This window comes from Saccostrea cucullata, unplaced genomic scaffold (assembly GCF_032062105.1).
Source record: "Saccostrea cucullata isolate Sc308-1 unplaced genomic scaffold, CSIRO_AGI_Scuc_v1 ctg853, whole genome shotgun sequence".
Classification (NCBI taxonomy): Eukaryota; Metazoa; Mollusca; class Bivalvia; order Ostreida; family Ostreidae; genus Saccostrea; species Saccostrea cuccullata.
The window spans coordinates 150,407-178,357 of NW_026928637.1; the positions used below are offsets into that span (position 1 = coordinate 150,407).

At 34.8% G+C, this 27,951-nt stretch overlaps 2 protein-coding genes and 1 long non-coding RNA gene across 3 annotated transcripts; 2 read left to right on the forward strand and 1 right to left on the reverse strand.

Annotated features, from left to right (window-relative positions):
• Nucleotides 1-1,231: 1,231 nt before the first annotated feature.
• Nucleotides 1,232-27,943, reverse strand: LOC134278254 (m7GpppX diphosphatase-like). Its single transcript, XM_062760573.1, has 4 exons — nt 27,543-27,943; nt 26,383-26,528; nt 2,613-2,837; nt 1,232-1,519 (listed from the first exon to the last, which is right to left on the reverse strand). Exons 1-4 carry the CDS (start codon nt 27,850-27,852, stop codon nt 1,247-1,249), a joined length of 954 nt encoding a protein of 317 aa, XP_062616557.1. The 5' UTR covers nt 27,853-27,943; the 3' UTR covers nt 1,232-1,246.
• On the forward strand, nt 21,061-22,260 carry LOC134278253 (uncharacterized). Its single transcript, XR_009994402.1, has 4 exons — nt 21,061-21,226; nt 21,478-21,607; nt 21,696-21,712; nt 22,155-22,260. It is a non-coding gene; the product is annotated as an uncharacterized LOC134278253 (long non-coding RNA).
• Nucleotides 22,269-24,811, forward strand: LOC134278262 (uncharacterized). The gene is made up of 2 exons (XM_062760582.1): nt 22,269-22,351; nt 22,525-24,811. The coding sequence occupies exons 1-2, from the start codon at nt 22,302-22,304 to the stop codon at nt 24,809-24,811; spliced, it is 2,337 nt and encodes a 778-aa protein (XP_062616566.1). The 5' UTR covers nt 22,269-22,301.
• Nucleotides 27,944-27,951: the final 8 nt, after the last annotated feature.

Below are 27,951 nucleotides of genomic sequence, written 5' to 3' on the forward strand. Positions count from 1 at the left end.
TGATATCATTGTAACTTTTTTTTATTCTTAAATGAAATCCTTCGATACTGAGCAAATAAAAAAGAGTCTTACAGGAATAAAGCACAAAAAGGGAGTTAGGGAACGTTTGGGGAACTTAACACTAGTTTCTTTTGTGTAAGACATCTAAATGTTTGGAAAATAATCCTGCAATAGACTTGTCTGACAATTTACAGCTGGCTTCAGCTGCTGCAACCATGGTTTTCAACATTGTTTGGTGTATTCATTGTAACATCACAAGCCACTGCAAAGGTGCTGACACTCCAATGAAAACGACTTCAATTCCAATATAATAATGTAGCATTATGAACTGTTTGCATTCGTTTAGACTACATAGGGACTACTTATACACTATATAATCATGTATAATATTTAACACTAGGGATGGCAATCGATTGCAGAATTGCTAATCGATTAACCCCAAAACGTTCCGACCAATTAACCAATTATTCGTATCAAGATATACATTTTGACAATTTCTTTTCTTATACACAAAAAGGCTAAAAAGACGTTAGAAGTTACATTCTGTTTATTATTTTGATCGGGGAATTTTATGTACATAAGAATATATTTTATTTCAATTTCAATAGACAAGAAAAAAATTAACAAAACCATTAATCTTGCTTGAGAAATCAGACAGGGATAATTTTTTAACACAGATGTTAAAGAAGTTAATTCTGTGTTGTCACCATAATCAGAACTAGTCTATGTCTGAACTCTCACTTTATTTACAATTTACAACGTTCTTTATAATAATTTAATAGATAACGGCAAATATAGACATACTATAATTAAAAGTGCTTAACGATGATGTTTTCAATATCATTAAAAAACCACAGGACTATCTGGGTAACGGCATGATGTTATAAAAACAGTAATTAACACTTTACGAATTGACCAATTACCCTGCGATCTCAATCTGGAGAGCTATAGTTATCTCCAAATATTCTTAATTATAAGATGTGTAAAACACTATATAAAAATCTATGCAGCCCTTTCCTGTCTAAAAAAAAAAACAGAAGGGATTTTAAGAAAACTGTGCTCAGATTTACATATATTTTATTTATCCAACTAACCAATTACAGATTGTCTAACCGATTAGCATCCTTCCAACCGATTAATTGATTAAACGGTTACAAATTGCCATCCCTATTTAACACCAATTGTTGAAGGGTAGATATATTTTCTGTTTAAAAACAATATGAATAGCCACTTCTAATTGGAGAATTTATTTATGAATACATCCATGATTTAAGAAATCTTTGTACAAAATGTCATCCTCTCTTACTTTAAATAGGAGTGTTTTTTCTTTGTAGTACAGTGATTTCATCTCAATGTTTTCGATAACATCCATTAACAAATGAGCTCTATCAGCTTCAAATCCTGGATTGTCTAGTTTGATGTGGGCAAAATGAACATGAAGATGGTAGTAGGATGGCTGATAATGAAAATATATTCGAATTTTATTTCCTGGAATTCCAAACTTCTCCTTGATTGCACTCTGAAAATACACATCATAATTAAGTAATTTTTAATAACAAACTGAATGACATTCAAGCTCTGAAGCTCGATGCCATAAAAAAAGTCGCTTTGGTCTAGTATCAAAGAAATATTTGTTAAGATGTAATATTCAATTAGCATCTCTACAGCAGGGGATGACAAACCCCATTGCACGACGCCCGGACTAGTGAATTAAAGGGGTGGGCAAGTGAAATTTTATCAACCACTTGCCCGTGGTTGATAAAATGGATAAAGCCTTTTTATATTTCTTTGTTTAGCTATGATCCACTTTAATGGCTCCTCTATTCTCATGTTGGTCATGATTTTAACAAATTTAAATCTACAATACCTTTTTGATGGTTTTATATTGATGATCAATCATGGCTTTGTTGTTCTTGTGAAGAATTTTAATTATTTTTCCTATATTCCTATGTAAAACCTTGATCACCCATTGTGGCCCCACTCTACCCCTAGTAGTCATGATTTGAATAAACTTAAATCTACACTACCTGAGGATGCTTCTTCTTAAGTTTCACATTTCCTGGCCCAGTAGTTCTTGAGAAGAGGATTTTAAAAGATTTTCCTATGTTTTTGATACCCCATTTTGGCCCCACCCTATGCCTGGAGGTCATGTTTTGAATAAACTTAAATCTACACTACATGAGGATGCTTCAACATGAGTTTCATCTTTCTTGGCCCAGTGGTTCTTGAGAAGATTTTCAAAAGATGCCATTAATTTTTAACTAATTCAAAAATTATCTCTCCTTGGAAGAGGTTGAGGCCCTTCATTTGAACAAACTTGAATCCTCTATACCCAAGGATAATTTTTTGGCCCAGTGGTTCTAGAGAAGAAGATGAAAATGTGAAAAGTTTACGCCGCCGACAAAAACAATGATGACGCTGACAGACAACGGACAAATTTTGATCAGAAAAGCTCACTTCAGCCTTCGGTTTGGTGAGCTAAAAATGTCAAATTTGAGTGTTTTGCCCTAAAATACATGAACAGGGACATTTCTTGATTTATAGAAGATTTATTTTATCAGTGGTTGCTACAATACATGCCATGAATAAGATAAATTTGATTATTAACTTACTAAGCCCTTCTCTGAAATATTCCTCAGAAGAGGTAAATGGCTTTTATCTAAATCCCTTATAGACATGATATCTCGTCTGTGGACAATAGCCTGAAGGTATAGCGCGGTCACATCTTGTCTGTCCCACTTCATGTCTGGGAGCAGAATAAATCCTGTCTCTGAACTACAGTCCTCATATACGATCCGATCTGCTTCAGTTTTTTTGTTCAAAATGTTGTATACCCACTGAAAGTAAAGTATGTGCTTCTATTAAGTTCAGCTTTGTATCAAAATTATGGAAACTGAAATTCTGGGAAGTTTATCATCTAAAAATATTCCTTGAAATTAAAATTCTTTTTAAAGTCTTTTTAAAATTCAAATATCAATAGAACAACATTTGAAAGTTTTCCTTAGGCGAAATTAAAAGTTCTTAATGAACTTGGCTGTGCCATCTTTCAAGAACATTCCCGTAATACAATCCAAAGTTAATACATATTGTGAATGAGTTAAAAATAAAGTCTGCATTTTCTTGAATGTTGCAGGATAACCTTCCAAGTCGAGAAATGTTGTTTGAAAGATAAAAGCTGAGGCGTTAGCCGAGGCTTTTATCTTTCAAACAACATTTCAAGACCGAGGAGGTTACTGTAAATCACTATTTATTCGTGAGAACTTTATTTTCGCATAATTACGCGAGACAATATGCTCGCGAAAATTTCATTCTCGCATTTAACAGTATTCCTTAAGATTATATAGAGCAATGACCACAATTCGTGAAAATTTTGCCTCACTAATAAAGAGTCAATGACTATCTCGCGAAAATAAGGTGAAAATTAAGTGATGTACAGTATCCTGTAACATTCATGACAACAAGGACTTTATTTCTATTCTACAAAGATCATGAAGATCGCTAAAATACGCCTGATCGTTTCCTTTATAGAGAAACGAAATAGGTCACCATGTCTCGATTACGCTGTTCCATTTAACACCAGAGGGAAAATTTATTTGCTTACATGTGTATGGAATGCAGACAATTTGAGCTTTCTATGCATTAAAAATAGCCTTTTTCAATTTCAAATTTATTTGTTATATGTATTGATTAATTTTAATGAATATACAATAACAAAATCATGTTCCTGTTTAACTGCTTTATTGGTGTTTTAATGTGTAGGGAGGTCCATGGAATACCCCCGCTTGGCTATAAAAACCGACATTCATCAGCAACTTGATGCAATTTACAGTGTTCAGACTGCAAGAGACGACACATCGATGTGGTCTAAACAAGTATTTCATTTTAGAGTCAAATATTTATTTCAACTGTACAGGTTTGATACGTGTTTCTGATCTGATAATTTTTTGATGACGTTCGTGATTTATTGGAGAATAATGTCCGCGGCATTTCTTTGATCTCTGCAATAATCATGGTAGAATCGCACATAATTAACCAGAAGTCTCTGTCAAGACTGTAGCTCTACTGGTTTGTACTTTTAATAAAGGAAGAGAAAAGTAGCAGTTGGGACATAAAACTTTAAAAAAAAGGAATATTTATAAATAGAATAATGATCCTTGATAAGGTCTCTTTTTGTGGCAAGACTGCAATAAGACTACAACAGTAGGAGAAGCTTTTAATAAACAAGAGATGTTTGTAAAACACTTATGCCCCCCTCCCCCACAAATTGGAATTTTTCTAAGTCCAAAAGGGCATAACTCTGTCAAAAATGGCGCGATCGTACCAAAACAGAACTTGAACTAGATATTCATCTGACTAATCTGTATACTAAATTCCATTTTTATATGTGCAACCTCTCCAAAGAAAATGAACGGAAACTGCAAATAATTGGAATTTTTCTAAGTCCAAGGGGCATAACTCTGTCAAAAAGTTGCGATCGTACCCAAAACAGAACTTCAACTAGATATTCATCTGACTAATCTGTATACTAAATTCCATTTCAATATGTGCAACCTCTCCAAAGAGAATGAATGGAAACTGCAAATAATTGGAATTTTTCTAAGTCCAAGGGGCATAACTCTGTCAAAAATGGTGCGATCATATTCAAAACAGAACTTGGCCTTGATATTCATCTGATACACCTGTATACCAAATTTCATTTCAGTATGTGCAACGCTTGTGAAGAAAATGAACAGAAACTAAATGGACCGACAGCCCACAGACAGCTTCAAAGGGGGGGCATAAATATTACAGAATTTTCAATTTTAGTTACTATGGCAATATCATTCATCTAAATCAAAAACACGAAAATTGATAATTATGTATCTCAGTGTAGTCTACTTGCATGCTAAATTATATCATAATCAGACTAAAACTGTATTTGGAGTAGCATTTTAAAAGTATTTCACAGAAATTTCTATTTTTAGTAACCACGGCAACACCGCTCATTGAAATCAAAAACCGATAAACAGAATTATGTATCTTAGAGTAGTCTACTTGTGTGCCAAGTTATACTGAAATCGGACTAAAACAGTAAGAGGAGTAGCATTTTAAAGGTATTTCACAGAAATTTCTATTTTTAGTAACTATGGCAACACCGTTCATCGAAATCAACTAGAATTGTCCAATAAGGACAAATACCCCCGCTGGATTTTTCAGAGTAGGTACAAATTCACAAATATTTATGGATCTTTTAAGAGGTGTTTACTATTTTCTTAGAAACAATTTGAGTGAAAATATAATTGGTCATTATATTTTTTATAATTAATGAAACTAAGGTGCAACCAAATAAAGCAATACTAATACATTGTAACAGTTTGGTTTTTTTATTTCATAGAAAAAATAAATTGCAACAGTATATTTGTCATGACACTCTGCAGATTGATTGTTGAAAAAAAAAAACATTATACAGATTCTGAATCAAATTAATCTATATAAATTTATATCAAATTCATTTTAAAAACTAGTGCTAATTGTAACGGGGACCGTTACAGATGTTCCCCAAACGCTCCCCAACTCCCTCTTGGTGCCATATTCCCTGTAAGCTTCATTAAATAAGACAATTGTGTCTATGCATTTGAGAATTTAACAACGTTTACCCAGAAGTGTACCAAGTTCATTCAAATTTTAGCGTTGCACCCGTGCACATGTGAATGCATGTACGTAATGACCATGTCATCTTGTCTACACAATCTATATAATTTAATATACCAAATATTAAAGCATTTAATCCAAAAGTATTAAAAAATACGCTCATTCAAGAGTTTTTTTTAAATTTTACTCATTTCACATGCACGCACATGCATACCTGAACACGGTGGCCATACCTTCTTGTAGAAGTCCATTACATCTATCTATGTTCTAAATCCCACTCCGTTTGGTTGAAAACCAAGGGAGTTATAGCTGTTTAAAGTTTAAGCCAATCAGATTGCAGCACACGTCGTGTATGCATGTGCATGGTGACCATACCTTCTTGTAGAAGTTCATCATATCTATCTATGATCCAAATCCCATCCTGTTTGGTTGATAACCAAGGGAGTTATAGCTATTTAAAGTTTGAGGTAATCAGATTGCAGCGCACGTGCATGCACGTGTTTTCATGAAAATTGCTATACATCATATTGTAGAATATCCTAATGCATGGCAAAGTTCAAAATTTCAAAGGATTTTGTCAAAAAACAAGAAAGATATTGAGACTTTAGTTTCAGCCAATCAGAGCAATGTGCACGTGCATGCGCGTGAGATCTTGCTATTTTGACCATGTCATATTGTCTATGTTACTATTATATCCTAATATTATGAGTTTCAAAGCATTTCATCAACTAGAAATATGTCCATAGGACATGAATGCCCCGCCGAGGATATATTAGTAAAACAACATGAAAATTTGTATAAAATTTGATCAGTTTGGTCAAGGTAGGGCTTATAGTTACTTGGGAATGAAAATGTAGGTCAGATCCAGCATCCGAAGCAAGTCTGGTAGTGTCCATCCCAAGATGCATCATCCATGCAAGTTTGGTTCAGGTAATACTTATAGTTACTTGGGAATGAAAATATAGGTCAGATCCAGCATCCGAAGCAAGTCTGGTAGTGTCCATCCCTAGATGCATCATCCATGCAAGTTTGGTTCAGGTAGGACTTATAGTTACTTGGCAATGAAAATATAGGTCAGATCCAGCATCCGAAGCAAGTCTGGTAGTGTCCATCCCTAGATGCATCATCCATGCAAGTTTGGTTCAGGTAGGACTTATAGTTACTTGGCAATGAAAATAAAGGTCAGATCCAGCATCCGAAGCAAGTCTGGTAGTGTCCATCCCAAGATGCATCATCCATGCAAGTTTGGTTCAGGTAGGACTTATAGTTACTTGGCAATGAAAATATAGGTCAGATCCAGCATCCGAAGCAAGTCTGGTAGTGTCCATCCCTAGATGCATCATCCATGCAAGTTTGGTTCAGGTAGGACTTATAGTTACTTGGGAATGAAAATATAGGTCAGATCCAGCATCCAAAGCAAGTCTGGTAGTGTCCATCCCAAGATGCATCATCCATGCAAGTTTGGTTCAGGTAGGGCTTATAGTTACTTGGGAATGAAAATGTAGGTCAGATCCAGCATCCGAAGCAAGTCTGGTAGTGTCCATCCTTAGATGCATCATCCATGCACTTTGGTCCAAGTTGGGCTTATAGTTCCTTAGGAATGGACCTGCTCCAAAAACTTTAATCTGGTCACTCATCTGGAAAATGTAGGTCAGATCCAGCATCCGAAGCAAGTCTGGTAGTGTTCATCCCTAGATGCATCATCCGTGCAAGTTTGTATCCACATGTGAAGTTTGATAACACCATCTTGAATGGTATGTTTAAAACTGAGCTAAACACTAATTTAAGAAAAGTGAGGTCAAGGTCAAAGGAAAGGTCAAGGAAAAAAAATGTTGATGCAGTTGCATAGCTCTCATCAGTATCTATCAGCATATGAAGTTTGATGAAAATATCTTGGATAGTTTCTTTGAAACTTAGCTTTGAACAGAGCTAAACGCAAAGTTTGACGGAAGGACAGAAGGATGGAAGGACAGAAGGACGGAAGACGGTCATGACAAACACTATATGCCCCGGCCATATTCATGGCGGGGCATAAAAATGTAAAAAGTTACGCTTATATTCATTATATTGATCATTTCTCGTGTTGCACGTGCGCGCAAAATGACCTTCGTTCCGCAAATCTACATAACCTGCCTACTGACCCTAAAAACGTTTCACCTTAGTCGGATGTGTAGTTTACGAGATCATTCGCGAACAAAAAAGTGCCCAGGAAGAAGAAAAATAATAAGAAACAGAGTAAAAACAATATGTTCCCCAACTTCGTTTGGGGAACATAATTAATAAAGTGCACCACCTCAGCATGATACTCGCGTTAAATATTGTTCATTCAATTATTATAAACAGTTTAGAGTGCAAGAAAATCATGTCAACCTTTAAAAGGATTTCCATAATTTTTCCATTCCTTATAATAATTGTTTAAACATCTCCTGTGGTTTAAGCAATAATCATATAATAATAATCATCAACTAGTTGCATTATAGCTTGACAAATGCCCCTCCTCCACAAACATATGCACATATCTTTCATGTGGGACATGATGCTCTGAAATTTGTCACTTGATATTTAAAAAAAAATTTTTTTTTTAAATTTATCAATTTAACTAATTAGTCTTAAAAACTTAATCTATACCAAATTGATTTTAGAAATAGGAGACTGCATGGCCATCGAATGACAAATGCTATTTAAACTGACCAGCACTTCTGTCTAATTCCCAAAGGATTCAGATAAGAGCTGCTTGATCAGAGATGCTCTAACAGAAATGACTGAGACAGCTAGCTTCCCTACATAGAACTCATTAATTAATATTTGACTGGATGCATGTCCACTATTACTATAAAGGGATGAATCAATGGATCTTAACTTTCTCCTTTGTAGTGCAATCAAAATGCATAATTGCATGTGTCATTCTGAAATTCAATCTGAAAACAAAGATTTGGTATAAATTTGTTACAAAGATTAATACTGAAAAAAAAATTGTGTGATCTTGATGCATCAATTTGAATATAAAGGTTCCTGCATGATTCTTAGATTTGTTGGGACTATCTAACAAAATTAATTTTTTTTAAATACTTGATTTATTTGAATTTGATATCAGACTAAAAGTTTCAATCTGAAATTCATATGGAGAATGGGCATGCTGATTCCAATATCAACCCCCCCCCCCCCCCCCCACACACACACATACACACACAATATAATTAGATTTAAATATATTATACAATATCAATTAAGTTTATTATACAATTTCAAATTAGTTTATAAAACAATATCAAATTAGTTTGAGTTACGTTTTCTCAAATTTATTAAATAAGTTAGGCTAGTCACTAAAACTATTTAAGGCTGATTCCTTAGCCCAGTTTCCAAGAGATAGATAACAACTGCTTGATCAGAGATGTTCTACCAGTTAAATCCTTACACTAAACTAATTAATTTCTCTCTAATTTGACATGCAATTTTCTGTTATCAAAATTCTCCTTGACCAGTGCTTGATAATTACCGTATAAGTAGAAATTTTAACGAGGATTTAATTTTGGCATCATTAGTGAGGCTGTTGAGATAGCTAAAAATAAATTGCGTGATATTTGTACTAGTTTCTATAGTGAGCATTTTAAAATCACTAAAATTACTTCTCACTAAAAATAAAATACCAGTTTTTAAGATGAAATCCCTAAATTTGCGTCTCGTTAAAATTTCCACTTATACGGTATACCCTTGGGAGAGGTAGATTTTCTCTTATAAAATAACATCTGTTATGGATTGCTGTAAAGTATATAATGAAAAAAAAAATTATTTTCTTAATTTAACATGTTTTAAAATGGGATAATTGTAAGTCTAATAGTTTTCTAGTTATGAGCCAAACAAAACAACAAAATAAACAAGAGGCCCATGGGCCACATCACTCACCTGAGTAACTTGGGTGATGCAGTTCTTTACCAGATTTCCCCTCTTGCTGTACCTATCGTGCCCCCTACCCCCTTCCCTTTTATGATTTTAATACTTTAGAATCTACACTACCCAAGGATGCTTCCACATAAATTTCAGCTTTCCTGGCCCAGTGGTTCTTGAGAAGATTTTTAAAGATATGTTCTATATATTTCTATGGAAAACTTGGATTCCCTATTGTGGCCCCGCCCTATCCCTGGGGGTAATGATTTTATCAATCTAATATCTACACTACCCTAGGATGCTTCCACATAAGTTTCAGCTTTCCTGGCCCAGTGGTTCTTGAGAAGAAGATATTTAAAGATTTGTTCTATATATTTCTATGGAAAACTTGGATTCCCTATTGTGGCCCCGCCCTACCCCCGGGGGGCATGATTTTTATAATGTAATATCTACACTACCCAAGGATGCTTCCACATAAGTTTCAGCTTTCCTGGCCCAGTGGTTCTTGAGAAGAAGATTTTTAAAGATTTATTCTATATATTTCTATGGAAAACTTGGATTCCCTATTGTGGCCCCGCCCTACCGCCGGGGGTCATGATTTTTATAATGTAATATCTACACTACCCAAGGATGCTTCCACATAAGTTTCAGCTTTCCTGGCCCAGTGGTTCTTGAGAAGATTTTTAAAGATTTGTTCTATATATTTCTATGGAAAACTTGGATTCCCTATTGTGGCCCCGCCCTACCCCTGGGGGTCATGATTTTTACAATTTAATATCTACACTACCCAAGGATGCTTCCACATAAGTTTCAGCTTTCCTGGCCCAGTGGTTCTTGAGAAGAAGATTTTTAAAGATATGTTCTATATATTTCTATGTAAAACTTGGATTCCCTATTGTGGCCCCGCCCTATCCCTGGGGGTAATGATTTTATCAATCTAATATCTACACTACCCAAGAATGCTTCCACACAAGTTTCAGCTTTCCTGGCCCAGTGGTTCTTGAAAAGAAGATTTTTAAAGATATGTTCTATATATTTCTATGGAAAACTTGGATTCCCTATTGTGGCCACGCCCTACCCCCGGGGGTCATGATTTTAACAATTTAATATCTACACTACCCAAGGATGCTTCCACATAAGTTTCAGCTTTCCTGGCCCAGTGGTTCTTGAGAAGAAGATTTTTAAAGATATGTTCTATATATTTCTATGTAAAACTTGGATTCCCTATTGTGGCCCCGCCCTATCCCTGGGGGTAATGATTTTATCAATCTAATATCTACACTACCCAAGAATGCTTCCACACAAGTTTCAGCTTTCCTGGCCCAGTGGTTCTTGAAAAGAAGATTTTTAAAGATTTGTTCTATATATTTCTATGGAAAACTTGGATTCCCTATTGTGGCCCCGCCCTACCCCCGGGAGTCATGATTTTAACAATTTAATATCTACACTACCCAAGGATGCTTCCACATAAGTTTCAGCTTTCCTGGCCCAGTGGTTCTTGAGAAGAAGATGTTCTATTTTTAAAGATTTGTTCTATATATTTCTATGGAAAACTTGGATTCCCTATTGTGGCCCCGCCCTACCCCCGGGGGTCATGATTTTAACAATTTAATATATACACTACCCAAGGATGCTTCCACATAAGTTTCAGCTTTCCTGGCCCAGTGGTTCTTGAGAAGAAGATTTTTAAAGATTTGTTCTATATATTTCTATGTAAAACTTGGATTCCCTATTGGGGCCCCACCCTATCCCCAGGGGTCATGATTTTAACAATTTAATATCTACACTATCCAAGGATGCTTCCACATAAGTTTCAGCTTTCCTGGCCCAGTGGTTCTTGAGCAGAAGATTTTTTAATGACCCCACCCGCTTTTGGTCTTTAATTGATTATCTCCCCTTGCAAGGGGACTTGGCGCTTCATTTTAACAATTTAAACTCCCCTTCACCCAAGGATGCTTTGTACCAAGTTTGGTTAAAATTGGCCCATTGGTTCACTTTGGTCGGCCATTGTGGCCCCGCCCTACCCCCGGGGGTTATGATTTGAACAAACTTGAATCTACACTACCTGAGGATGCTTCCATATAAATATGATCAATTATGGCTTTCTTATTCTTGAGAAGAAGATTTTTAAAGAATTTTCCTATATATCTCTATGTAAAACTTTGGTCGGCCATTGTGGCCCCGCCCTACCCCCGGGGGTCATGATTTGAACAAACTTGAATCACAACTACCTGAGGATGCTTCCACATAAATATGATCAATCATGGCTTTGTTATTCTTGAGAAGAAGATTTTTAAAGAATTTTCCTATATATTTCTATGTAAAACTGGTCGGCCATTGTGGCCCCGCCCTACCCCCTGGGGGTCATGATTTGAACAAATTTGAATCTACACGACTTGAGGATGCTTTCATATAAATATGATCAATTATGGCTTCGTTATTCTTGAGAAGAAGATTTTTAAAGAATTTTCCTATATATTTCTATGCAAAACTTTGGTCGGCCATTGTGGCCCTACCCTACCCCAGGGGTCATGATTTGAACAAATTTGAATCTACACTACCTGAGGATGTTTTCCCATAAGTTTCATCTTTCCTGGCATAGTGGTTCTTGAGAAGAAGATTTTTAAAACATACCACCAAATTTTCATTAATTCCCAATTATCTCCCCTTGAATGAGGGCGTGGCCCTTCATTTGAACAAACTTGAATCCCCTTCACCTAAGGATGCTTTGTGGCAAGTTTGGTTGAAATTGGCCAAGTGGTTCTTGAGAAGAAGTCGAAAATGTGAAAAGTTTACAGACAGACAGACAGATGGACAGACGGACGCCGGACAAAATGTGATTAGAAAAGCTCACTTGAGCCTTCGGCTCAGGTGAGCTAAAAAATGCCTGTAAAATGCAGAAAAATCATCCAATCATGATGAAAATACCAGGTGCACACCTTCATATGGTGAATAATAAGTGTAAAATTTTTAGACAAATCCTTCCAATAGTTTCTGAGAAATGGTCCGGACAAAATCTTGTCTACAGACAGACAGACGGACAAGCTGATTCCAATATACCCCTGTAAACTTCATTTGCTGGGGAATAAAAACCGATACACAGAATTATGTACCTTAGTGTAGTCTACTTGTGTGCCAAGTTATATTGAAATCAGACCAAAACTGAAGGAGTAGCATTTTGAAAAATTGTTTACAGATAGATGGACGGGCAACGGACACAATACTATCGCATAAGCTCTTCAGGGGTCCGTTTTACAAAAGGTCGTAAATCGCAAGTCGTAAGTATTAAATTTTCTGATCGTATGACAAATTGTAGGACTGTTTTACGAAACGTGTCATAATCGCAAGTTGTAACTCCTAAATCGTAACTTTCATCGCAAGTCGCAAAGGAACTCTCTAGCATGTAAAGGTAAAAACTAACGTAATACCGCGTGAACTAAGGTGCGAGGACACACAGACAATTTATATCCAAAATGGCGAAAACTTTTGCTATTTTTGACGACAGAGAAAAAAAGCTCAAGTCTGGGACCGTTTTGGAGATATTTCATGCCTATTTATTTATTTAATTAATTTGACCAAAAAAAATCACATGTGAAAGTAAACAAATATATAGTCACACAGATGTTTTATATTAAATGCATCAGGTTTGAAGTTACAAATATTTTTTGTCAATTTAATGACAAGGTATGAAGTTACAAATATTTTTTGTCGATTTTACATCTACATGATTGTACTGGATTACAGATTAAGAATTTCGTAAGATTTACATGTTTGTTAAAAGTGTACAACAAGAGGCCCATGGGCCACATCGCTCACCTGAGAAGCTTTGACCATTCTGTTCTTTACCAGATTTCACCCTTGTTATACATAATGCATCCCCACCCTACCCCACTGATCATAATTTAGACATTTTGAAATCTACACTACCCCATGATCCTTCCATTGGCACATATGTTTCAGCTTTTTTGGCCCAGTGGTTCCTGAGAAGAAGATTTTCAAAGATTTTTCCTATATATTTCTATGTACAACATTGATTCCCTATAATGGCCCCACCAAAAACATTCCCCCGGGGGTCATGAAAATTCCTACAATTTAGAATTTACACTACCCCAGAATGCTTCCACATTAGCTTCACTTTTTCTGGCCCAGTGGTTCTTGAGAAGAAAATTTTCAAAGATTTTTCCGATATATTTCTATATAAAACTTTGATTCCCCATTGTGGCCCCGCCCTTCCCCCGGGTGTCATTATTTGAACAATTTAGAATCTACATTATACCAGGATGCTTCCACATAAGTTTCAGCTTTTCTGGCCCAGTGGTTCTTGAGAAGAAGATTTTCAAAGAATTTTAATTTCCTATATATTTCTATGTAAAACTTTGATACCCCATTGTGGCTTATAGCCCTTCCCCTGGGGGTCATGATTTGAACAATTTAGAATCTACACTATACCAGGATGCTTCCACATAAGTTTCAGCTTTTCTGGCCCAGTGGTTCTTGAGAAGAAGATTTTCAAAGATTTTTCCAACATATATTTCTATATAAAACTTTGATTCCCCATTGTGGCCCCGCCCTTCCCCCGGGTGTCATTATTTGAACAATTTAGAATCTACATTATACCAGGATGCTTCCACATAAGTTTCAGCTTTTCTGGCCCAGTGGTTCTTGAGAAGAAGATTTTCAAAGAATTTTAATTACCTATATATTTCTATGTAAAACTTGGATTCCTTTGTGAAATTGCAGCATCTGAAACATTATTTGAACAATTTAAAACACACTATACCAGGATGCTTCCACATAAGTTTCAGCTTTCCTGGACACAGTGGTTCTTGAGAAGAAGATTTTTAAAAATTTGTTCTATATATTTCTATGGAAAACTTGGATTCCCTACTGTGGCCCCGCCCTACCCCTGGGGGTCATGATTTGAACAATTTAAAATCTACACTACCCCAGGATACTTCCACATAAGTTTCAGCTTTACTGGCCCAGTGGTTTTTGAGAAGAAGATTTTTTAATGACCCCACCCTATTTTTGTCTTTTTACGAATCTGTCATAATCGCAAGTTGTATGTCCCTTCATTTTAACAATTTAAATTCCCCTTTACCCAAGGATGCTTCTACCAAGTTTGGTCAAAATTGGCCCAGTGGTTCTTGAGAAGAAGTCGAACAATGTGAAAAGTATTCCAAAACGGACAGACAGACGGACGGACGATGGACAAAATGTGATCAGAAAAGCTCACTTGAGCCTTTGGCTCAGGTGTGCTAAAAATCACTTCACAGTTGTTTATAAATAGGTATAGATAAGAAGAACTGTGTATTTTTTCCATAAAAATTAAAAGAAAAAAAATGCACCGCCCCTCCCATTGGAATTTATTTTGTTGTAAAAACTTCTATTAAAACAGTACATGTTAAAATTGTAACGTTTTAGGAGTCACTGACAAATTGAATCTGATTAATAAGAAGACATTTTGAAAATTTTATAATTTGAATTATTTCTTAAGATTTATTTAAAAAAATTCTTGAATACTGTAGAAGTACATTTTTCCGCGTGGTATTAATTTACACTATGTACACGGTCACACATTTTCCGCGGAAATTTGTCCAAGCGCACATTATATAAATGTAAGGTATATAGTGACAGTCTAGGAAATCCGTGTAATTTTCTACCCGCGGATAAAACAGAAATTAAGATTCCGTACAATTTAGAATTTACACTAAAAAAGTACGTCTACAGTAATTTTTTCTTGGGAGGGGGGGGGTAGAAAAGGATATTGTACATATTTTTTTTTTATATATACAGTTGATTTAAATGAAATCATACCCATCTATATGTGTCTATATCTCTATGTAAATTATATATATTCTTTTTCTCCAAGACAGTTTATTTTTTAAATTTTGCGATGATGGATTAAAAAGAAAAATTCAGGTGACATTGATGACAATATTCTTATATATGTATATACTTGTATAAGTTTGTAAATATAACCGAAAATATTTTCAGGTTGGGAATTCTTTTTTACAGATTGTTAACAAAGTTCTTAAAAAATTAAAACAAAATGTTTTATATGTTGACCATTTGTACCTTTGTACATGCACTGAAACTGAACACCAATGGTAAATATAAGAAATGTGTCTACGAGGGTTGTGAGAAGAAAATTTTCAAAGAATTGTGTATATTTTATATTTCTAATAAACGTCTTTTAGTGAAAATTGGCATATACGTTAGACATACACGAAAAATTAATAAGAGCAAGAAATATTTTAAAAACATTTTTCCTATATATTTTCTATAAAATGGTATATAAATGTGTCATTATTTGAACAATTAGAATCTACACTACCCCAGGATACCACATAAGTTTCAGCTTTACTGGCAAAATCAGATATGAAGAAATTTTTTAACCCCAAAATTTTAACTCTTCATGGATCCATAATGAGAGCGAGAATAATTCAGTTTATTTTAACAATTTTTCCCCTTTACCCAAATGCATGTTGTGCAAGTTTGATAGAATTTTGCCCAGTGAAATTCGGAGATCATAAAAAAATTAAGCTCGGTACAGAAGACGGAGCAACGAAAAAATGTGATCGACGTCAAGGGCGGAGCAGCCAATACTTAAAATTTTTATAGCAATATAGATGAACGACCTGTGTAAAAAAATAACAAAGAAAAAAAATATGTGTTGGAATGTTATTTTGGTATAAATTTTTTTAACAATTAATTTAACTAGAGTAAAATTGAATCTGATTAATAAGACGACATGAAAATTATTATAATTTGAATTATCGTTACAGATTTATTTAAAAAAATCCGCGTTGCATAAATTGGCACTGTATGATTCTAAGTCATCTTTTCCCATAAATGAAAATTTTTGACTGGAGTAGGAACAGCAAATATTTTTAAAGAATAGTTTAAGAAAAGAGAATATTTGATTTTTGTAATGTTATATGTGTACTAACAAATAATGTAAATTATATATATTCTTTTTCTCCAAGACAGTTTATTTTTTAAATTTTACGGCTAACGTAACGTTAAATGAAAAATTCAGGTGACTTCGATAGACATATGTACATTATATATTCACATATACTTATATAATTATGCAAGAATATAGAAAATTTGCTGAAGTGTTTTAGTCGTTCTTTATAAGATGTTGATGAATTTTCAAAAATTAACAAAATGTCCTTTATGGACCATTTGTATATGTAAACTGAACACCAATGGTAAATATAAGAAATGTGTCTAGGCTTAACCTCAAAGTGTAGTATTTGACAGGCACCTGCCACTTACAAATTGTTTGATCCGTGCCTTATCGGCATACACACAAAATTATGACGACATTACCAGGAAATGACGTATGTTTTGTAGAGTTTAATGAATGAATGGACAATAAAACGCATCAATAATAAAGGTATGTACTTGTATTTCTGCAGGAACAGCATGACTTTTTCTTTCTGGTCTTTCTACATAACCCCACATTATATCTATGATGTCATGGAGGTATTGCCTCAGCAATTGGTACCCTCTCGATTAACGCAGCATCGTACAAATAGACCACTGGATATTTTCTGTCCCGAAATACCCTCAAACCTCTCTATTTGTGCATTTCATCAATAACATCAAGAACAAGAAAAGCAGCCATAATGAATATTTTTATTTACCAATAGAACACCTTTGAGACGAAACTTAGGACTTGCAACAGCCTCTGTGTGGTCGTAGACTTACAACCGAATTTCGTTGTAGCTCGCAAGTCTCAAATCTTTGTAAAACAGTCGTATGTCGTAAGTTCGGTCTTACAACCAAGTCTACGACTTACGACCTTTTGTAAAACGGGCCCCTGGTCTCTGACCAGTAGAGCTAAAAATTTACATTTCTGTTGACATAAACTGTAAACATGATAAATACATGTATGCTGCAATGCTGAACATGTATCTTTTTATTTGCAGGTGGCTCTTTTAATGATATTTAAAACTATTCAGTCTGAAGAACAATTTCCAATATGAAATGTGAAACCTATCAGTAACCTCTTAAGTTTTGAACAAAGTCTGATCACTTCTACAAATAATAGTCATGTACTAATGAATGAACAAAGCCTGATCACTTCTACTAATAGTAGTCATGTACTAATGAATGAACAAAGCCTGATCACTTCTACTAATAGTAGTCATGTACTAATGAATGAACAAAGCCTGATCACTTCTACTAATAGTAATCATGTAATAATGAATGAACAAAGCCTGATCACTTCTACAAATAGTAGTCATGTACTACTGAATGAACAAAGCCTGATCACTTCTACTAATAGTAGTCATGTACTAATGAATGAACAAAGCCTGATCACTTCTTCTATGTACTAATAGTAGTCATGTACTAATGAATGAACAAAGCCTGATCACTTCTACTAATAGTAGTCATGTACTAATGAATGAACAAAGCCTGATCACTTCTACAAATAGTAGTCATGTACTACTGAATGAACAAAGCCTGATCACTTCTACTAATAGTAGTCATGTACTAATGAATGAACAAAGCCTGATCACTTCTTCTATGTACTAATAGTAGTCATGTACTAATGAATGAACAAAGCCTGATCACTTCTACTAATAGTAGTCATGTACTAATGAATGAACAAAGCCTGATCACTTCTACTAATAATAGTCATGTACTAATGAATGAACAAAGCCTGATCACTTCTACTAATAATAGTCATGTACTAATGAATGAACAAAGCCTGATCACTTCTACTAATAGTAGTCAGGTACTAATGAATGAACAAAGCCTGATCACTTCTACTAATAGTAGTCATGTACTAATGAATGAACAAAGCCTGATCACTTCTACTAATAGTAGTCATGTACTAATGAATGAACAAAGCCTGATCACTTCTACTAATAGTAGTCATGTACTAATGAATGAACAAAGCCTGATCACTTCTTCTATGTACTAATAGTAGTCATGTACTAATGAATGAACAAAGCCTGATCACTTCTACTAATAGTAGTCATGTACTAATGAATGAACAAAGCCTGATCACTTCTACTAATAATAGTCATGTACTAATGAATGAACAAAGCCTGATCACTTCTACTAATAGTAGTCATGTACTAATGAATGAACAAAGCCTGATCACTTCTACTAATAGTAGTCATGTACTAATGAATGAACAAAGCCTGATCACTTCTACTAATAGTAGTCATGTACTAATGAATGAACAAAGCCTGATCACTTCTACTAATAGTAGTCATGTACAAATGAATGAACAAAGCCTGATCACTTTTACTAATAATAGTCATGTACTAATGAATGAACAAAACCTGATCACTTCTACTAATAATAGTCATGTACTAATGAATGAACAAAGCCTGATCAGTTCTACTTATAGTAGTCATGTACTAATGAATGAACAAAACCTGATCAGTTCTACTAATAGTAGTCATGTACTAATGAATGAACAAAGCCTGATCACTTCTACTAATAGTAGTCATGTACTAATGAATGAACAAAACCTGATCACTTCTACTAATAGTAGTCATGTACTAATGAATGAACAAAGCCTGATCACTTCTACTAATAGTAGTCATGTACTTATGAATGAACAAAGCCTGATCACTTCTACTAATAGTAGTCATGTACTAATGAATGAACAAAACCTGATCACTTCTACTAATAGTAGTCATGTACTAATGATTGAACAAAGCCTGATCACTTTTTCTATGTACTAATAGTAGTCATGTACTAATGAATGAACAAAGCCTGATCACTTCTACTAATAGTAGTCATGTACTAATGAATGAACAAAGCCTGATCACTTCTACTAATAGTAGTCATGTACTAATGAATGAACAAATCCTGATCATTTCTACTAATAGTAGTCAGTAAGGGTGTGCAATATTACCGGTATATCTGTATATTGCGGTATTATCCACCATGATAATATACCGCGATATGAAAATCAGATACCGGTATTTCACGATATTTATAAAATATATAAAAATCTCCTTTATTGTATAAACTATTGAAATAATACTTGTAACTGCCTCAGGCTTTTTCAATCTTGTTATAACAATACTTCGTCAGCTTTCAGAGAAAGAGAGAGAGCGTTCGAAAGAAAGAGAGAAAGGAGAGAGAGCTTTTCATTCACTGTTGCAATTTTAAATATCTTACTTTAAGTATAGTTTATAATTTATTATAAGACTTTAAAATAAAATTAATAAGAAAGATAATATGTAAAACATTTCTACACAGTGTATACCAAGTGTCCTGTGGTTTTCAAAATCTCGCAATGAATCTACACGATCGACATCGCGATGAAATGTGAAGTTCATGTTCATATTACAAGTAAATGGTCATCCGTGTTTTCACTTGAAGTAGTGTTGCTTTATTTTTAATAACTTTCATGCCATTTTAAACACCTTCATGCTATACCAAGGTCAAATATATTAAAAAACTAGTAGATCGTTTGTCATAATGTGAAATTAGGTCGGATTAGACTAAAACACCAAAACGCCCGAAAATAGGTCGCAAGATCTTTCTGGCTTTAATTTTATTCTGTATAACCACAATCAATTTTTTTTTCATGTATGTATTATTTTAATCTTGAATAGCATTTCATGCTACTTCATTGAGATCCAACCCCCAAATGAAAAAAGTTTATATATTCTGTATAATTTTTTATTTCAATTTGAAAATTCTCCAAGGGGGTTCATTTTGTTTTTATTATTTTACCTGGTATTTGATTAAAAGTAAAGTGTTATAATTATGTGTGCAATTAATGTCTTATCCCTCCTCCCCCTTTAAAACTTAAAGATAAATTCAAATAGTCTTTGAACTTGAAAGCATTTCAAACATTCTGCTCGAATTTATTAATGATAATTAATCTACAATATATTGCAATATATTGCAATATTCAAAGTAAAATATTGCAATATATCGCAATATGGTTTTCACTCGCAATACCCAACTCTAGTAGTCAGGTACTAATGAATGAACAAAGCCTGATCACTTCTACTAATAGTAATCATGTACTAATGAATAAACAAAGCCTGATCACTTCTACTAATAGTAGTCATGTACTAAGGCCAAAAAAAAAAATACTCTTGTTTCCGGTCGCCCGACCGACCCTACATTTTACTCGCCGACCCTAAAAGTTTTTTTTCGTTTTTTTTTTTTTTTTTTTTTTTTGGTTCATTGTTTTCCGGAAATATTAAAGCCATCCGACAATATTTTACGTTTTACCTTAGGAGTCTCGTAAACGTTTGAATACAAGACTTGGCTGGAGCTGTCAAAAAGCGCATGAATGATAAGATTGACCCGGTAACATGGCGAGCGCACCGGCGAGATCTGCAAGCGTGCTGTCTCTGGAATTTCCACCATGCATTCATTACAAAGAATGTCGAAAATTTATTACCAGTGTGCAGGACACCTCTACCTTTTCACATGTTTTTAATGCGTATCACAGCGCCCAATCAAGTAAAGAAGCAGACTTTACAGTACATGTGTCGGAACAAGGTCAGACAAATATCCACGGTGCATTGACAGTTGGAGAAGTTGTGCACAATTTCTCTTTACGTTCTTTCACATTTATATGCAAAGAACAGACTGATTCTGAAGTATGCGAATTACGACAGCATGCAGAGATTGCCACAAAGAAAGCTGTAAATGCATTTGAATTGCTAATGGCAGGGGGACGTTCTTTTCCTGACAAGAAACAGAAAAGGTTTACTTCAAAATACATGTACAAATATATCATGGCAATTGCAGTTTAGTATTATATAAATTATATAGCAAATTGGCATATTTCTGCTTGTATAAGATAGACTGCCCAACAGTGTATTAAAGACTTGAGATACATGCAAATATGTTGAAATATTTTCATATTAAAATTTTCTTGAGAGGAAAAAAATGCTATACAAGTCCAAATCCATATCCTTATGTTGAGTTGTAAATCAGAATATAATAATTTTATAGTGCCGGAGTGAAAGATGGGCTCACAAGAAAGGATGAGTTGTACAACACCTTGATCGACACCTTTTTTAAGCAACATAAGCTGGATATTCCTAAACCAGTTGTAGAGACAGAGGGCAGCTATGTCGTTCAAGTATGTGTTTCAAAGTGTATTATATTAAAAATATATTTTTTTCTTTAGTTCGTTTTGATGCATGTGAAAATTTTTTTTTCTCTGACAGATTTGACATTCAATATGGTAAGTTTTAAAAAATGCAAAGGGAATGACCCTCCTATGCTTGCTAGTCTGTGCACTAAAATTTGTAAACTGGTGTGTGTCTTACATTCTTAAATGTGGAAATGGTTTAGTGTGTCTTTCTTTTATCTTTAACAATCAGTCTATTTTAACTCTCATTTTTAAAATCTTTTCATGCCTTCACACAATATGTAACATACATATACTACTTTAATACCCTGTATTTCAAGATTTACTGTCCAAGTCCAATTTACCCTACCACAATGTAGAGTTTTTTAAAATAAGATTTCTGCAAATTAAATCAGTATTTTCTATGATTTTATAATGTATGAATGCAAACAAAGTTAGTTTAGTACTTAAATATTGTGGTCAATAAAATTAATTCAAATAGTTTTATGTGTAAAATATTAAATGTTTCAACCTAACCTTACTAAATATTTTGCAGGTGTTATGTAATGCATTATGGTACATTACAAACCAACATATGACAATTAATGATGCTGCATGTGACAGAGAGGCTGTTACTCCAATTCCTGCTGTGTTTGATGGTTACCAGGGCTTTAATGAATTGAAAAGAAAGAAATTGAAGCAGATGCCACTTGATGCTGGATGTCTTAAATCTCATGCAGAAACATTATATAGGTCAGTTTAAATGTTAAAGATATATCTGTAGCATTATGTAATATTTGACACATTTTTTATATGACATTTAATTCATTTTTAATGACTGAATTGAAGTAAACAATGTATCATGCTGAAGTTGGTCTGTCAAGTGGAAATTGATTTATCTGAGACATTGTTAAACTTTTTTGTAGTGTTCTATTGAAGCCAGTAACTTCCTCAACTGCAGCATGGAGGAAGGGAAGCAAAGAAATTCAGGGCCTGGCTGACTGTCTTGACTCTTACAGCAAGTACCTGGAAACAAAGAATGAAGAAATGCAGAAAACCCATGCAGAGAATCACCCTGCAAGAACAATAGCCGAAGATGCAACTATTGAGCATAGGAAACCAACAGCAATAGTCAAGCAGCAATACCTCCTGTTAGATGCTGTCATGAAAGGAAAGGAAGTTGGAGATTTTCTGTTTTTTAATGAAAAAGAACATGCCCCTGAACCATTTATAGACTCAAAGCAGAAATACCGATTTCTCAAGAATCTTCAATTGTCTGTTCCAGTGGACATTTTAAAATTCTGTCCAGGAGGATCTACAATCGCCTCATTCATCATTTCTAAAACATCAGAAAACCGCACAGAGTCACAGATATTAGTCCAGGGTGCCAGATTGTTACAGACCGCAAGATCTGAAATGCAGGAATATCACACCCGGGAAATGAAAAAAGGGTTTAAAGAGAAAATCAACAACATTACCACGTTGTCACCATCTGTGGTGGAGTATATATATAAGGAGTTGGCATTTGATGGCAGCCAAACTACAAATCCTATTATGCAAGAGCGTTTGCGTCTCATTTCATTGGGCCATACAGATTTGATTGCCGATCTGAGACATACCAATCCAGGAAGACCTAACACAAAGTTTGATGTGTTTTTTGAAAAACTTCAGGATGCACTTGAGGATATAACAGCTGCTGATGACAGGAGACACGGCAATGCTCATCTCAGTGAATTTATTTCAGTTTCAGACATGATCCAAAGAGCGGCATCTACTTGTCCACCTGGCACCCCTGTTCCCTCAGCAAGTCTTGTGAAACTACAGTTTGCTCCAAGAAATCCATATTGTCAAGGAGCTTTGAATTTTACTTCTCGATTGAATGTACAATTCAAAATTCAAAGAAGACAACTACGCACGACTCATCCTGACAGCCATTTTTGTAATGCCCAGTTGAAGTATTTGAAGTCCTTTGCTGTAGAGGAAGCAGAACAATGCATGATGGTGTGCTGTGATGATAAGGCAAAAGTACCAATCGGTGATCCAGGTACAGCAGTATCAACAGGAGTGAGGGGGAAAAAGTCGATAGTGCCTACTTCCAGTACCCTTGTTGCCCTTGATCATGATATGACTCGGTGTTCCCTCACACCATCAGTTGTATTACAATGCCAAGTGCCAAAAAGTGTTGACAAGTCTTTTGTCCGTGGAAAGGTTTTTACTGTGCTGAATGATTCCGTTTTTCAGCCTGCTTCTCCTTTTCGACATGCAGCATTCCTCTCAAAGATGATGCAGAATTCAGAAAATCTGAAGCCAATACTGTTAAAGTTCACCGATGGTGGAGTAGATCAGCGAAACACACTTGAAGCTGTTAAATTGGCAAATGTCTGCTTGTTTAAGGAGTTTAACTTGGACCTCTTGATCCATGCTCGCTGTGCACCAGGACACAGTTATACAAATCCGGCAGAAAGAGTGATGAGTATTTTAAATCTAGGGCTGCAAAATGTATCTTTAGAGAGGACACCCTGTGAGAAGAAAATTGAAGATGGTTTGAAAAACAAGAATAGCATGGCAGAAATCAGGACATTTCATGAAGAAAATCCAAACTTGGGAGTAAGAAAAGCGTGGACAGAATCCCTGGAAGAAGTTAAACGAACTATCCAGAACAGATTTATCAGACTGAAGCTTAAAGATGAACCGATCCAGGTCTTAGATCCTCTTAGTGACGAAGATATTGAGGTTTTGAAACGACACCTTAAAGAACTGTTCCCCGAAATGGACTTAACTAAATTACAGAAGACGCACACGAAAAAAGTAAAGTCATACCAAGCTTGGATGGACAGGCACTGTAAATGTACACAGTATGTTTTTCAAATCAAGAAATGTGAGGATGTTGCTTGTTGCATTCCCCCTAAAAGTCCTTTACCTTCATGGCTGCCAGACCCCCAGTTGGATGCTACAGGGGATCATTACCTTCCTTACTCAGAGGTTAGAGGGCAGGAAACTACAGAAAAGGACAGACCAACCCTTAAACTTTTGAAAGAGAAAAAAAAGAAACCGGTACCAATTGACTCCACTGAAAATACACTAGTCAACACTGCAAATCAAGAAGAATCTACAGATGGCCAAGAATGCTCTACAAATATGCAAGGGAAGACAAGTGAGAACCTCAATCAACACCAAGTCTCTGTACTGTACAGAATGCCAGGTCGCTTGTAGAGTGTGTGGAATGCAGAAAGCCCAGAGTAATCTATTCAAAACACAAGTTAACTGAGAGACAACAGTATTCCATTGTATGTGGACTCAGCGAGCTTGATTACACATGTGGCTCCCCTCTGCTGCCACCGTCCAATCCATTGTATAAATCCGTGATGGCTAGATCCAACATAACTTGTGAAAGTCCTCTTGAGTTAGCCTACTATAGGAGTGGTCTTGGGCATGCAAATTTGTGTTCATACTGTTGTGGAGAGGGCGAGGTGAAAAAGGAGCTTCTTCAGAGATCCAAAACTGTACTTCCTATCTGTGAAAGCTGCATCTTGCTGGGAAAAGACATTATTACACAGAGGCCTTATGGAAAATGTTAAATCTTTTTTAAACCACATTGCCTCTGAACTGAACATAAGGCTTTCTTTGTTTAATGTGTTCTGCATCTTCAATTTCGAAAATAAAATTTTTTTCTAAAATAAAATGTTTTTCCTACCTACCTACCCTATTTTTTTTGGTCGGGGGACAGGAAACAGGGATATATTTTTTTTTGGCCTAATGAATGAACAAAGCCTGATCACTTCTACTAATAGTAGTCATGTACTAATGAATGAACAAAGCCTGATCACTTCTACTAATAGTAGTCATGTACTAATGAATGAACAAAACCTGATCATTTCTACTAATAGTAGTCATGTACTAATGAATGAACAAAGCCTGATCACTTCTACTAATAGTAGTCATGTACTAATGAATGAACAAAGCCTGATCACTTCTACTAATAGTAGTCATGTACTAATGAATGAACAAAGCCTGATCACTTCTACTAATAGTAGTCATGTACTAATGAATACACTTCATGTATTATTGATAAATATATATATTTTATATACTGTAGAAGTACTTTTTTCCGCGTGGTTTTAATTTACGCTATGTATGTGGGCACAAATTTTCCGCGGAAATTTGTCGAAGCATACTTAATATAAATGTAAGGCATATAGTGACAGTCTACGAAATCCGCGTAATTTTATACCCGTGGATTAAACAGAAATTGAGATTCCGCGGAAGTATGACCCTGTGAAAAAAAGTACATGTACTTCTACAGTAAACAAACATCAACCCCCACCATCCACCCTACCCTGAAAAATTTAGTGTGTTAAGGTTTAAATAATAAAAACAAGGATCATTTAGGAATATTTTGGCCCTGCTCAATTTTTGTTGACCATTCTTCGAATATCACTTGGTCTTGTAATTTTCATGCTGGTCAATACCATGTAAGTAGAATTTTTATCGAGGATTTAATTTTGGCATTATTAGTGAGGGTCCTGAGATCGCTAAAATTGAATATTGCTAAAAATTAATTGCATTTCATTTGTAATAGCTTCTTAGTAAGCATTTTAAAATCAATAAAATTACCTCTCACTAAAAATTACCATTTTTTAAGGAGAAATCACGAAATTTGTGCCTTGCTAAAATTTCAACATATATGGTACATTATATGACGTCAAGAATTGTGTCATTATTCCCATATTCTGAATAATGTTTTTTGAAGTGGCTGATATTTTTCTGAAATATGAGCACAATACCTGATTGCTAAGGGCCTTATTTTTCATATAGGGGAGTGTGATTTTATTGTAATCCTCTGCTGACTCATGTATGATGTGGAAATCTTGCTCTGTATACTTCGTGATGTGGTGACTTGTGGCAGGAAATATCAATGTGGTTTTCAGACCTAATTAAAAGGAAAAAAAATTATTGTCCAAAACATTTTTCACAAGCATATGGTTATTAGTTAGTAATTCCAACAAATACTAATTTAAAAAAATGGTATAAATACTATATAGTTTTTCAGAAAATATATTTGACATTCAAGAAATTCTGATATTTCTTGTTGGGCTGTCACAATATTTAACAAATATTGACTGAGGTTAAGGGCAACATTGATTATGTTAGCTTCCATAGGATTTGAAATATTGCTGACACGGAGTCAGCAAATGCAGTCAATAATTGTTTTGTTACTGTAAAGTCATATATTTTCAAGGGGTCCAATTTTCATGGTTTGAGGAAAATATAATGGTTCAGGCAGATTTGATTTTGAGGTTGACAAATGCCTCCCCCCTCAGCTAGATTCCTATGAACATGAAAACTATAACGTTATATACTTTAATTTTATATTCAATTATGTGCAAAAGTTATTACAAATAAAAAAAATCATATTTTTAAAATACAATTAAGAAATTAATGATATTAAAATATTTTCTCTTTTTTAAAGCTTTTTTTTCAATATTTTAAATAAGTTACAACTTGAGGATACAATAATAGGTATATTAAATTAGGGAATAACTATCTTCTAATTTGGTATTTGCGACCGTTAATGCTGATTTAACGGTCGCAAACTGAGTTCTACCGGCGACGCGTAAGCGGAGCCGGTAAAATGGATGTTTGCGACCGTTAAATTAGCATTAACAGTCGCAAATACCAAATTAGAAGATCAGTTATTCCCATTCTAATGCAATCCATGCGTTTTGTTTGTTGTTTACATCTTATTTTGTTGAATTTTGTCACATGAAATATGTCACGGAGCATTGTGTTTTTGCGTCGCTCTATTATGACGTCACAATTAAAAGCTTTCTGCCTTGTTAATGCTCGTTTTACTGCTTCAAACAAGTTTCACCCTGTCACCAGCTGGTCATACACAAAACAAGACCAAAAAACTGCCCCAGTTCATCATCTTGAATTTGCCTACCGTTCAGTTCTTTTTCAGGGTAGGTATCATAAGTACTGTATATATCATTTTTCAATGTTTCAACCAGTTCGGTCTTCTTGGATAACAAATTCTGCAGAGTTTTTGGTTCGAATGCACTTTTCTCCATCAGTAAAACAGCATCTTTCTCTCTGCATTTAGCGTGAATAAATGCAGTTTTACTCCTCATGTCATTCTTCAACAATTTGCAAAATTCAAATTCTGCTAATGAAAATAATTTTTCAGAGTTTCCTGGAGACTCAAAGTCATCCTCTGTCTTCCTTTTCTTTGAGCCATTTGGTTCGACCGCCATGGCGAATTTTTCAAAAAACTCGACTCCAGAACACTTGGACCACGGACATTTAGACCCAGTCAGACCAGTGAATATTAAAACACGGACCTCTAAAACATC